Here is a 13,251-nt window from a genome sequence, read left to right on the forward strand (position 1 = left end):
GAGGCTCCACATCAAGTACTCAGCAGAGTACTGATCAGTGTATACCTGTGAAGAAACTATAGGAGCCACCCAAGAGGGTTAGATTGAACAGTACCCAGTGCCCACACAGGACCAGGAATTAGTACCTGTTCCCAACTGCCAAACTACAACTTCTTAATTCACATGATACTGTGCAAAGTACTCAGAAAGGTGTGGCTCAGTAATGAGAATAATTAGCCTGAAACTAAATTAAGCTCTGGTGCTGCTTAATAAATCTTAAAAGCAAGACCTGAAGAGATCACACTGTTTCCAACTTAATTGTCTCCCAGGAGAAAGACAAAAAATATACTTAGAGGAAAACAAAAATACACACATACAACACACAACAAGTTGAGATTCACAGTGTCTGTCAAAATAAAAAATTACCAGGCCTGCAAAGGAGAAGGAGAATACAACCCATAACGAGGAGGAGAATTAATTGAAACTAATGCAGAATTGACATAGATGTTAGATTTAGCAGACAAGCACTTTAAGGCAGTCATTATAATTCTGTTACATGCATTCAAAAATTAAGGTGAAACATGGAAGAAATAAAAGTCTGCTCAAGACCAGAGATAAAGGGAAAATTTAAAAGCATCCAGAACAGAAAAGACATATACAGAAGAATAAAGATAAAATGAACATCAGATATGTTGTAGATAACAGCGAAGCATCATCTTTAAAGTACTGAAGCACAAACCTTTGTCAACTTAGAATTCTATACCCAGTTAAAATATACTTAAAAAAATTTTCAAACATACATTTTCAAACATACAAAAACTGAAAGAATTCATATCCAGGAGACCTGTACTATTAAAAATATTAAAGGAAGTTTTCAGGCAGAAGGAAAATGATACCATGTGTAAATATAGAAGTGAGGAAAGACATTAAGGGTGCTGGAAGTTGAAAAAAATAAGGTACCAGAAGTTGTTACCATATGGTAAAGATGAAAGCTTTTTATTATTATTTAAATCACTGTAAAAGATAATTGATTATTTGAACAAAATAATATGGGGTTTATAACATGAAAGTAGACTATGGAGGAACAATATCATGGAATTTGGGTGAGGAGAAATAGAAATATACTATTTAAGGTTTTGCACTATGTGTGAAGTGGTGTAAAATCACTAAGTGGCAGACTGATAGTTTAAGTATACTATAAAGCCAGTAGCAACCATTAGAATAGCAAAACTAAGAAGTGTAACTCAATACTAAACTAGATGAAATGACATCATGAAAATATCCCACAAAGCAAAAGAAGGCAGTAAAAGTGGAGAAAGAAAACAAAACCCAGAAGAAAACAAATAGGAAATGACATAATAGATTCAAAGTTATTTCAGTAAGCACAATAATTGTGAATGTTATAATCATTCCAATTGAAAGGCAGAGATTTTCAGACCGAATTAAAAAAAAAAAAAACCACCGAAGTATAGGCTGTCTACAGGAAACACACTTTAACACTAAAGACAAAAATAGATTGACAGGATTTGATGCATGGGTGAGAAGTAACAATTGTCCTCTTACCTTTGCATATGTAATACAAATATTTGCATCAATCTGGAGGATATTTGGCACCTTCATTTCCTTTGTTTTGTAAAATAATGAGGTTTCTCTATATGTAAGAGTCTCTTACACTTTGCCTCCCTCTCTGTTTTTATCTTACTTTATTTTTCCTTCCCTTCCCCTGTGTTCTTCTGTTTTGTTTTTTAAATTCCACTTATGAGTGAAACCATATGATGTTTGTCTTTCACTGACTGACTTATTTCGCTCTTAATTACAGAGAACAAACTGAGGGTTGCTGGAGAGGAGGTGGGTGAGGGCATGGGCTAAATGCATGATGGGTATTAAGGAGAGCACTTATTGGGATGAGCACTATGTTTTATATGTAAGTGATGACTCACTAAATTCTACTCCTGAAACCAGTATTATACTATATGTTAGCTAACTTGAATTTTAAAAAAAGAGTGACATTTCCAGTGAGGCATCTTGCAACATTATTACCTATTTGAGAGTGTAAAACTCCTTTTCTTTGTTCAGCAAATGAATTCTGAGGATGCAGGATCAAGAAAGTGATAACGAGTGAGTAGCTGTGCTCTGTCCCAGACAGCCCAAGATTTCCTCACTCGTGTGCTGGATCGCTTCCATGGATCCCTGCTGATTATATTTTCCTATTAATCAGTCCAAGAAGCCACTTTCTTCCACTTCCTTTCTCTTTCTTCCATCATCAGATGGACTTCTGAAAAAGTTTAGCCAGTTAACAATTTGCTTGACTGTCGTTTGGATTCATCCAGTGAACTAAATATAGTGGGCTCCATCCAATGATGATTTTAGTGTAATATCTCTAATGGTTGATTCACTTTGGTGCAAAGAAAAGGAAACATTTGATTGAAAATCTGACCTATTTCTTTTTGCTGCTTGCTCCTATTTTTTATGAGCTTGCTGTCAATCTGGGGACATAGAAGTAACCAGTCTCTACTAAACAGAGAAGTACTTGCTAAAGCTGAGCCATATATAAGGCACTGAGGTAGGGAGTGAAAAAAACAAAACAAAACACGAAAGTCTCTCTTATATTACTTTAAGTGTGGAAAGCCCTTGTTTGTCACACTCTCTGGTGCAGCTGTGTCTCTTCTCTTTGAAATCTGGCATCTTCAATAGAAAGATTTTTAAACCAAGTTGGAGCTGGTGTTTTATCAAGATGTCCATTCATCCCGAGTGCCTGCCTTAAGTTCATGGTATTGTAACAACACACTCACAGAGGCTTGCATAATTGTAAACTCCTTCTAAGGACCTGAAGGCACATCTACAGTTTATATTATAGCCAATTTCCAAACACATTCTTCTCAGAAAAAATTTCTCTGGGCAAGGATCACCTCTCTCTCTCTCTCCCTCTCTCTGCAGAGAGGAGCACACTGCTGATGCCAAGTCCATGAAAACAACCCTTTACAGGGGCCTCCCCATCAATAAGGAGCTTTCTTTTCTGTGTGTCCCACCCTCTGTTCATTGTATTCACACAGCCAAGTTGGCACAGAAGAGGTAGCACAAAGGCCAGCCTCAACTCTGAAGGGCCCTGCTGGGGCAGGACAAGGAGAAGAGCCTGTGCTGGGCATAGAAGCCCTGGGATCTGGTTCCAAAGCTGCTGTCAGCTCCCTGCATGGCCATGCCCCCTCTGTGCCTCTGTGTCCTCTGCTTTCAAATGAGGCAATTGGACCAAATGATCTCCAAGGTCAGAGCAGATTCAGAAATCAGCTATTACACAATCCTAGGAAGAAGGCAGGTGTATGCCCTCAGTGGGTCGACCTGCTGGCCTTTCAGTAGATGAGACTCAGGACCTTCCTGAGCCATAGCTGTGGGGACAGAGAAATGAGCGTCTTCCAAGATGTTTAGTTACTGTATTTGCATCAGCTTCCTCGTAGAGAATGTTGCTTATTGACACTGTTACCATAGCAACTGGAGTGTCATTTGGCACTGGCGTTTAGGGAAGCTGTCATGGTCCGTAATTTAAGAGAAACAAATTTTCCTTCCTCACTATGTCAGCTTAATTCTCTCGGTCATTCACTTTAGCAATCAAATACACTTCCCTGAAGAGCATTCATTAAATCTAGACAGAAATCTCACCAAACCATCACCATGGGTGGTAGCTTGGAGGTAAAAGGAAACCTGGTATAAGAATTAGAATTGTCATCTTTGTGTCCTAAGTCTGCGGATAAAATAACTCTACCATGTTGGGAGTTCTTTCTTGTTTTGGGGTTTTGCTTCCTGATATGCCAAATGGTAAAGATGGGCAATGTATTCTCTAAGGTGTCTTTTGGCTCACATATTCTAGCCAGAGGTTTGCAAATTGGTGGCACAAAGACCATATTCTGCCTGCAGATGTGATGTGTTTGCCCTGTGTTGTATGAGCCGCATAATGTTCTAATTTTAATTGATTGACACCATTTAAAAATTTGAAGTTTTCACATAATAATCTTGATTTATGGCTTCTCTTGGAAAAATCCAATTAGAGAAAACTAGGTTGGAATCCTCCATGGCAGTTTTCAGCCGGATCTGAGTAGCTGCTGCTCCCTTTAGACAAGGCTTGGGTCCTCCATGTCTACGATTCCACCCTTCCAGAGCTGATCACTGATTCATGTCCGCTCCCCTGAGTACCCTACTCTTGGCCAGCTTTTCACATGTACATCCTAACCCATTTGACATTTGAGTTTTCACCTGCTCTTTGGCACTTTTAGGACAGAGATGGCACAGCCCAAACTCTCTTGAGATCATTAATGGCATCATTTGGCCATGATCTTGGTGGGAGACAGAAACTGGGTCCAATCAAATACTGCCCTGGACAAGAAAACTGACAAAAGCTTTGGCTGCCTTGATTTCTCAAACTAATCAGTTGAGCTCTAATCAACGGAACTCACCAGCCCAGGCAGCCTATCTCGGGGTGATGGTCAGAGCTGTCACAGACAGCAAATTGGTCACATGATTGCTTTGTGACTCATAGCAAGTTGGTAATTTTCTATAACTTGATTTTTCAAATGTGAAATAAGATGGTTCGACGCATAAGCAAGTTTCCTTCTAAAGCTAAAATTCCCTGAAGCAATGAGAATCCCTATACAGAGGCTCATCTCAGTCTGCTTAAAGGGGGGTGTGTGTCTGCTTACTGTGCAGGCTTTGTGATGAGTATAGTGCCTGCACCCAGAGTTATAACTAGTGATACAGGAACTGTGCCAGGACAAACCTCAGGAAGACCCTTAGAACTGAGGCCATCACAGCTTCACCTGCAGGACTGGCAGTTGAGAGAGAGCTAGTGAGAGCTCACAGGAAGAGTAAGAACTTACCAGAGCATGCCTGATGCTGAAATCCAAGGCCAGCGGTAGACATGCAAGAAGTGATCAGCAATAGACTCTAACAAATGCTGCCAAATTCCTACCTTTCTCTCTCCTAGCTGATGATCTTATTGGGACATTTTAGTCCTGTGTAGCCTTCAAGGAGACATAGGGATTTCGATAACTGACATGGGATACTGGATTCCAGCTCAGCCCTGTAATTGTGACTACATTTTAAGTTGCACAGGCTCTCTGGATCTCAGAGCCCTAACTGTTAAATGGGCAGGCTGAGCTCAGCACACAGGGAAACTGGGCTTCAGACAGCCTGGGTGGAAATCCCAACTCTGCTGTGTCCTAGGTATGACCTTGGATGAGTTACCGACACTTCCTGGGTCTGTGTTTCTTCACCTGTAAAATGGGTAAGAAAGGGATCATCTATGCAAAGTGCTTAGCACCGTACTTGACTTGTAATAACTAACTGAAAATTGCTGAGCAAATATTCTTCTTTTTTACTGTTGAACAGTTTAGGATCTTCGTCAATAATAATATCATTTATTAAGTTGCTTGATTGGGTTAAGCACTTTTAAAAAAAGATGCATATATTTGACAGAGTGGGGGGGAGAGGGCGAGAGAGAGTCTCAAACATTTTATTTATTTGAGAGAGAGAGAATGAATGGGGAGGGCAGAGGAGAAGCAGAGTCCCACTGAGCAGGGAGCCTGATGAGGGGCTCGAAACCAGGACCCTGAGAACATGACCTGAGCTGAAGGGAGACACTTAACCAATGTAACCACCAAGCGCCCCACATGTGTGCTCTTAATAGCGACCCTATGCAGCCTCCTTCAAAGGTGAGGTCACCCCCAGTGAGAAAAGCACGTGGGGCCCAGCCCCCCTTTCACGTGAAGGTTTCAGTTCAGGGAAATTCTGCCGCTGACACTGGGGATGGCTACTGAGTTCTAGTTCTGTGTGCATTTTGAAAAGGTCAGTTTGGCTTTGATACTTTTTTTTTTTCCCCTATTCATATAATCATTCTTAAATTGATAGCCTTTCCCCCAATTTGATGTTGAAATATTCCTCTTAACTTTAAAACCTAGTCGAACTGATGGGATCAACCAGGCTGTCGAGAAGGCGAACTGGCACCACGGCAATTGAGAAGTCCTCTGAAAAGGACTTGATGTTCTGACTTGAATACATACATTAATAAATGTATTTGTAGATATATTAGCATATGCATTCAAATTGTATACATACATTTGTAGAAACCGGAAGCCAGAAGAGCCGGAGAATTTAACCCCTCCCCCACCAAAGGTTCGGTTTCCATTTGAGACAGAAATCCCCATGCAACAAAGTAGGTCACATTTGTCAGCACTGACTCCACAGTGCTGTCAGCCCCCCGCCCCCATCCCTAACCTGTTTTTGCTTTCCTCTCCTCTGCAGTCAGCTCGGACTTTGGCAAGCAGTCAAGAAGTGAACAAGAGAGATGCAAGTTCTGAGTGTCTGACCCCTTACTGGCCATTCAGCTGGGCAAGCTGGGAAACCAGTTAAAAAAAAAAAAAAAAAAAAAAAAAGTTGTCTTTCTTTTCCTCTCTCCCCTAACGAACTGCCTCTTTCTCCTCCCTACCACCACAGAAGGAAAACAATCGAAAGCATTAGTATTCCCATGAAAAGGGGCAGTCACACAGGGTGTGACTGCAGGCCTGCGCTAGGACGCTGCCAGGGGCAGAAGGGACCAACTCCGATTGCTCCATAGTCCCGGTGGTGGCGTGGTCAGATGGAGGAGACAGAGCCGTGATTCACAGCAGGACGTGCTGCTTCTCGCAGACCAGTGCTTCTCCCAGCGCTCGTTAGGGTCTCCTCTCCAACGGGATGATACCCGGTGGGCAACCCTCCTTTTAGAAATGTGTCTCCCTCCCTGTTGACCTGTTAAGGACAACAGGGAACTCTAACCTAAGCTGATGTGTCTCCTTGTGTTGCTTTCAGGAATTGGGACGCTCACCCAGGACACACTATGGTGCTTCAGCCAAGTGAAAGGCACCATCGAGATTGGAGCCACAGAAGGTAGGAGAAGTTTCCTCCCCTCCTTTTCTTGCCTCCTTGGGAGTTTGTGCTGGTTTCAGATTTGAGAACATTCATCTGTGTGTCCATGAATGTAAGGTCCCACACATCCCAGAATAGCCTTCTGGGCTAGAAATAGATTTAATGATTTCTTTCTACCCTTTTATTCTTTTAAAGCTTATTTTGTTCCCACCAATGAACTGAAGTGAACTTTCAGCGAGACAGGTTTGGGCAGAGAGAAAGGCTATACTCAGGCAAGTCATGTTTCAGGTCTGTCTGTCAGCTCTGGAGGACTGTGAGGCCAAGCATGGCCACATGGTCAGAGGTTAATCTCTTCCTTCCATTCTCTGTTGAAGATCACTTGCTTCTCGGTAGAGGAAGCCCACAGGGAGAGTGAAGAATTCAAGTCTAGTCTTACGAGCTGTGTCTACACTGGGTCCCAGGATCAGCATATGACTGCCTTCCTGACTCTTAGGAGATTTTCCTATTGTAGGCTTTTTACTTGGGATAATGCATCCGTTTCCCTCATCCTGAAGAACTTGTTTCTCCATCTCTTCACTCTCTTCCCTCATAAGCCTGAGCTTGGAGACTTCCAGAACTCTCCCAAAGGATGTCTGCATTTGAAAATAGCTGAATAATAGGCAACTGGAAGGAGCTAGAATGGCCCCACTGGGTGTCCTTGGAGGGCTTGCTGTTCTAGTGGAACACAATGGGGGCGCCTGAAACAGACTGTAGGTATGGTTAACCGATGTACTGTAAGATGGGTCTAAAGCTAAGAGAAGTGAATGAGGCAGTGAAGAGTTGACAGGTTTGAACTTCAATATGGAAACTAATATGCCTATATGCATGTGGAATTTTGGCTCCTTCTGTAGCATTTTAATTCTGAGTAAAAATTATTTTGAGTAATTTAAAGGAGGTGTTTTATCTGTAATTTTGCTATACTTTATTTTTAGAAACCCACTGTAATGGGGAATACCTCCAAACCAAATGATTTCTGTTAAAAGGGTGAGAGAAGGCATAATAAAAGAAGTTAATAACTAAATCTGTAAAGTTACTCTACTCTATGACATCTTCTATTTCTTAGGTGCACTATAGACTGGAGCTTTACAAACACTTCTCATAAAGCCCCTGGGAAACAGATAAAACAGGCGTTGTTAGGCCCATTTTATGCTCATAGGATCCAAAATATTTCTGAGCACTTCTATGTGGCAGCCTTGTCCTAGGCCTTGTAGATGAAAAAGGCAAGGAGAAAAAAATTACTTATGCCCTCACTTCAGGAATTTCAAGAAATCTGCAGCTCAAGTTAACCAATGGCTTTAAATCTTGACCACAATTCAAAATCTTTTCTGTTTTTTATTTTTATTTTTTAAAATATTTATTTATTTATTTGGCAGAGAGAGAGAGTTCGTTCACAAGTAGGCAGAGAGGCAGGCAGAGACAGAGGAGGAAGCAGGCTCTCCGCTGAGCAGAGAGCCCGATGTGGGGCTCGATCCCAGGACCCCTGGATCATGACCTGAGCTAAAGGCAGAGGCTTTAACCCACTGAGCCACCCAGGTGTCCCATCTTTTCTGCTTTTTAAACAATAGAGACTTCAGGTCCCCCAAGAGCTACTGAGTTAGAAGTTCAAGGACCATGTGTTTTAATGAGTTTGCCCAGATGATTCTGATGCAGTAGGCTGACTTTGGGGACCACCAGCCTGGCTGACCTGTTCTGGGCTATCCATCTCTCAGCCTCTGGACCTAAATCTTGTGTTTGTGACTGGCTCCCCACCAATTACAATGATCTGTGTGGCTACTCAGGCTCTAGCTCTTGAGTACTCACTGTGTGGTGAGGACCCAGCTAAGTGCTTGGGAGAAGTAATAAGGTAATGTAGGTACAGCATTTACTACAGTGCCTGACAGTTTGAAAGTACTCTGTATTTATAAACTGTGATAAGTATCATTATAATTAGACCTTCATTCTAATCCAGTCCTCATGGAAACCTTATGAGAGGTAGGTATTTTTTATTCCCACTTTACCTATGAAGATACTGAAGCTACAGAGACACACACAAGACCAAGTTCTTTGCCAAAGGCTCTAGAGCTAATAAATGGCTGAGTTAGGTTTCAACCAGTCTGTGAGATGGGAAAACCTCAGCTCTTTAAACATTGTTCTGAAGACTGGTTCTTACCTAGTGGTTTGGAGGAAGGCCCAGGAATCTGCATTTTCCATGCAAGCTCTTAGATGATCATCCTGGATGTAGGTGAACCGAGGATGGGCTCACATGGTTGCCATGGTTGTCCATAATGAGTAAGTAGCATACTTAAGCTAACTGTTCATTGAGTCAGAATGATACTCACTGCCAACTTTTGTCAGGAAAAACCACTTCAAATGGTGAAGAAAGCAATAAATATTTTTTAAGAGGAGAATCAGATTGGATACTAACACACATATATGATATGTATATTATATATATACCCTGTCTTCTTTTTTTTTTTAATATATATATATACCATGTCTTCTTTATCTATTCAACTGTTGATGGACATCTGGGCTCTTTCCATAGTCTGGCTATTGTAGGCATTGTTGCTATAAACACTGGGGTGCAGGTGCCCCTTCAGGTCACTACATTTGTATCTTTGGGGTAAATACTTAGTAGTGCAATTGTGGGTCATAGGGTAGCTCTATTTTCAGTTTTATGAGGAACCTCGATACTGTTCTCCAGAGTGGCTGCACCAGCTTGCATTTCCACCAACAGTGTAAGAGGATTTCCCTTTCTCTGCATCCTTGCCAGCATCTGTCTTTTCTCCTCCTCCTCCCCTGCTTTTCTTCTCCCTCTCCTCTCCCTCCCCATTCCCCACCCTCCTTCTCCTCCTCCTCCTTCTTCTTTAGTTTTTATTTACTTATTTGACAGGAAGAGAGAGAGAGAGTATGAGCAGGGGGAGGGGCGGGGGAGAGGGAGAAGCAGGCTCCCTGTGGATCAGGGACCAGATGTGGGACTTGATCCTAGAACCCTGGGATTTGTGACCTGAGCTGAAGGCAAGACACTTAACTGACTGGGCCACCCAGGCGCCTTGTCATTTCTTGACTTGCTAATTTAAGCCATTCTGACTGGTGTGAAGAGATATCTCATTGTGGTTTTGATTTGTATTTTCCTGATGCAGAGTGACATTGAGTATTTTTTCATATGTTGGCCATTTATTTGTGTTCTTTGGAGAAATGTCTGTTCATGTTTTCTGCCCATTTCTTGACTGGATTATTTGTTCTTTCCGTGCTGAGTTTGATAAATTCTTCTAGCTGGTACCTTGGCAAAGTCACTTAATGTCTCTGTGCTTAAGTCTCTTTGTATGCAAAATGGAGTTAATACAGACAGCCCTTAGAATGGCAGTGAGTGCTAGCTGAATAAAGTTATGTGTAGATATATCATATAGGTAGATAGATATACACACACACAGACACACACAACACATATATACCTGTCATGTGTATTTTTATACATAATTCTATATGTATATAGTATAAATATACATATAATACATACAGTATCTAGATTGCTATAAGATGCTCAGATTGCATAACCTGCTAATACTGTATTATAAAAGTAGGGCAGAGGCTAGGTGAAGTGATAGAAATAAAGATAAATACTTTAATGCAATATTTTTGAAAACTGAACTAATACAAAAAATTCATGATAAATAAAGTACCAAAATATTACATAAAGACAGAAACAGCATTACTGATTTATTTTTTCTTTACTTCAGGTTCTAATATGGCTCAGCATGGCACTGTTATTGCTAATTTAATTAAATGTGTATCTTAGGTAACTGCTAATAGGCTAATATTTTTCATATTCCAAATTATTCAGTAGGATAGTGGATAAATAATACTATGAGCCAAACACTAAACATTGAGTGAGTTTTTATTATATCCATAGCACAGCCCTAGAAAATGAAAAGGTAATAAAGATAAATAAATATAGTTCAAATTCTCAAGGAATGCACCATTTATGGGGGGAGAGGAATTGGTACCTAAGAATAAGGCATCATATCAGTAAAAGTAATACAAGGCAAAGTGAGCTAAAGAAGTGCTTTGACTCAAGACTAAAGTGCTTTGAATATAAAAGAAGTAGAAATCTCATATTTTTGGGGTACAAAGATAGACTTCATGGGAAGAAGTCATTCAAGATAGAACCTAAACAATTTTTTAAAATACAACATTGATTCTTTCCCTTTTATATTACTAGAATGTATGTTCTCAGTCTAGAGAATCTGAAATAAAACTAAAAAGCAATATGAAATTTCATTCATATTCTCACAATCCACAGATCAATACTGCTAAAGTTTGTGGCATATTTTTTCTAGTCTCTGGGCTATGTACATTTGTCAATTAATTCAGTCAACAAACAAGTGCCATGGGCCAGAAACTGCAAAGGGACTGGGTAATTTAATTTATAATGAACAAAATATGTATATATACACACACATACATACATACATATATATAACCTTTTATTTTATTATATTATTATTAATAGATATTTTAACTTAATTATATATAATGACCATATTTCATATTATGAACAGTAGATATGTCCTAATTTATGTTCCTCAGTTGTCATTCAGTGTTTATAATAACACTGCTATGAACATGCTTAATAGCTACCCTACATTTGTGCAGGAAAACTTACATTGTAGCCTGATGAAGAGTCTATGTTTTACAATAAAATACCTGGTTAAATTTTGGCCTTGCTTCTTCTTGTCAAAGACCAAGTTATCTCAGATTTTTCATTATTCCATTCCTAATATGGAAAATTGAGATTAAAAACATCTAGCTGAGGAATAGTTACTAGAATATAATTAGATATTTTAAACAACAGAGCACATAGAAAATGTTCAGTAATTATGATTAGTTACTATGATTATATCATTGGGATATACCTCCATTTTCTATATGCTGTGTTGTTTAAAATATCTAATTATTTATATGATGTACAGGTAAGAAGAAAAATACTTTATAATGAAAGACTTAACCAGTAAGAAATGTATAAAACCAAAAGATCACCTGAGGTTTTGATGAACACTAGGAAAGATGTAAACAGGTGGCTTGAGAGAGTTGTGGAGGAAATCACTCAGTACAGGGAGCCAGGAAAAGTCTCTTTGAGGAGGTCGCATCTGAGCCAAGCTCTGAGGGAATGGAATGGGACAGTGTTCAAAGAACCATGCCTTGGTCACTGTAGGAATTAATAAAACAAGTACTCATGTAGGCCCAGCACCATCGAAAAGACGATGTTTTCGAAACACAAAGGAGTGCCCACTCAATGTGACAGGAGCTGGGTGGGAGAAAGCTGTGGTTGTGGGCAACCTACCAAAGAGGTAGGACAGGGCTTGACCACAGGACCTTTTAGGTCACCTCACAGAGTCTGGATTTTATTTTGAGAATAATGGGATTCCTTGTCCTTGAAGGAGTTTAAGGACTAAATTGATACTATTTTAATAAATTCTTAGAATTCCATTGAGAGACAGCATGACTTTATTAGAGAAGAGAAGGTACAGACAATGAGAAGAGAAGAGATTCCAGACGTATTTTGGAGATCATGGACTGGATTTTTGGGGAGGGATATCATAAGGAACTAAGATGGCTCCCAGGTTTTGGCCTCAAGTGACTGGGTGGTGTCTGGGCACCCATTGCAGAGCATGGGAAACCTGGAAAGAAAACATGTTTGGGGTGTGGAGAAAGAAAGACATTCTCTTCCCAACTCTGAGGTTCAATAGCTCAGTCTGTGAGACAGACTGGCAATAGGCAGATTAATAGGAGAAAGCATACACAAAATTGTTGTTAATGTTATGTACATGGAGACATCACAGGAAAAACACGAATATGCAGAAAGACACTAAGATATGAGCTTTCATACATCATCTGAACAGAAGGAAGGAGAGAGGTACTCCTCTTACAGGAAAGAAAATGACTTTTAGGAAATAGGAATGGGCCTTTTAAACAATAGATGGCAGGTGTGATAGCTTGTGGCCTAGTTTGTCCAGGGGTGGTGTCTGCTCTAGTCTTTCCCAGAATAAGAGTCCATCTTCCCTGGTTGATGAAACTTCCAGAGAGAGGATTTGTGACAGCTGAGTTCCTTTTGGAGACTCTGTCTATAGATAGATAAGGGGAATTCTGTCAAAATGCTCCCTACATATACTATTTTTTAAACACCTTTAGTTCAAAATAGTCAATATACCAAAGCAGCATATTTTGGACCAGCATGTCCTGACCTCCCCGAGGGAGAAAAATTATGAGCTTCATTTTGCACATATTCAGCATGAAATGTTTGTAAGACACTCAGGGGGGTAGATGGCCAAGAAGAAAGTTGTATCCATGAGTGTGGCTCTTCAG

General features: G+C 40.3%; 1 protein-coding gene across 2 annotated transcripts in view; it reads left to right on the plus strand.

The window, feature by feature from the left end:
* The first annotated feature begins 6,519 nt into the window (after positions 1-6,519).
* PPP2R2B (protein phosphatase 2 regulatory subunit Bbeta) overlaps positions 6,520-13,251 on the plus strand; it is a 453,582-nt gene continuing 446,850 nt past the window's right edge. The window contains exons 1-2 of one of the 2 annotated variants that reach the window (XM_032336262.1): positions 6,520-6,706; positions 6,811-6,888. In XM_032336262.1, coding sequence (XP_032192153.1) covers positions 6,839-6,888 — 50 coding nt within the window. In that variant the 5' untranslated portion in view covers positions 6,520-6,706; positions 6,811-6,838. The remainder of the gene's footprint in view (positions 6,707-6,810; positions 6,889-13,251) is intronic. The other variant, XM_032336268.1, reaches the window with a different exon arrangement.

This window comes from Mustela erminea, chromosome 3 (genome assembly GCF_009829155.1).
Source record: "Mustela erminea isolate mMusErm1 chromosome 3, mMusErm1.Pri, whole genome shotgun sequence".
NCBI classification, from domain to species: domain Eukaryota; kingdom Metazoa; phylum Chordata; class Mammalia; order Carnivora; family Mustelidae; genus Mustela; species Mustela erminea.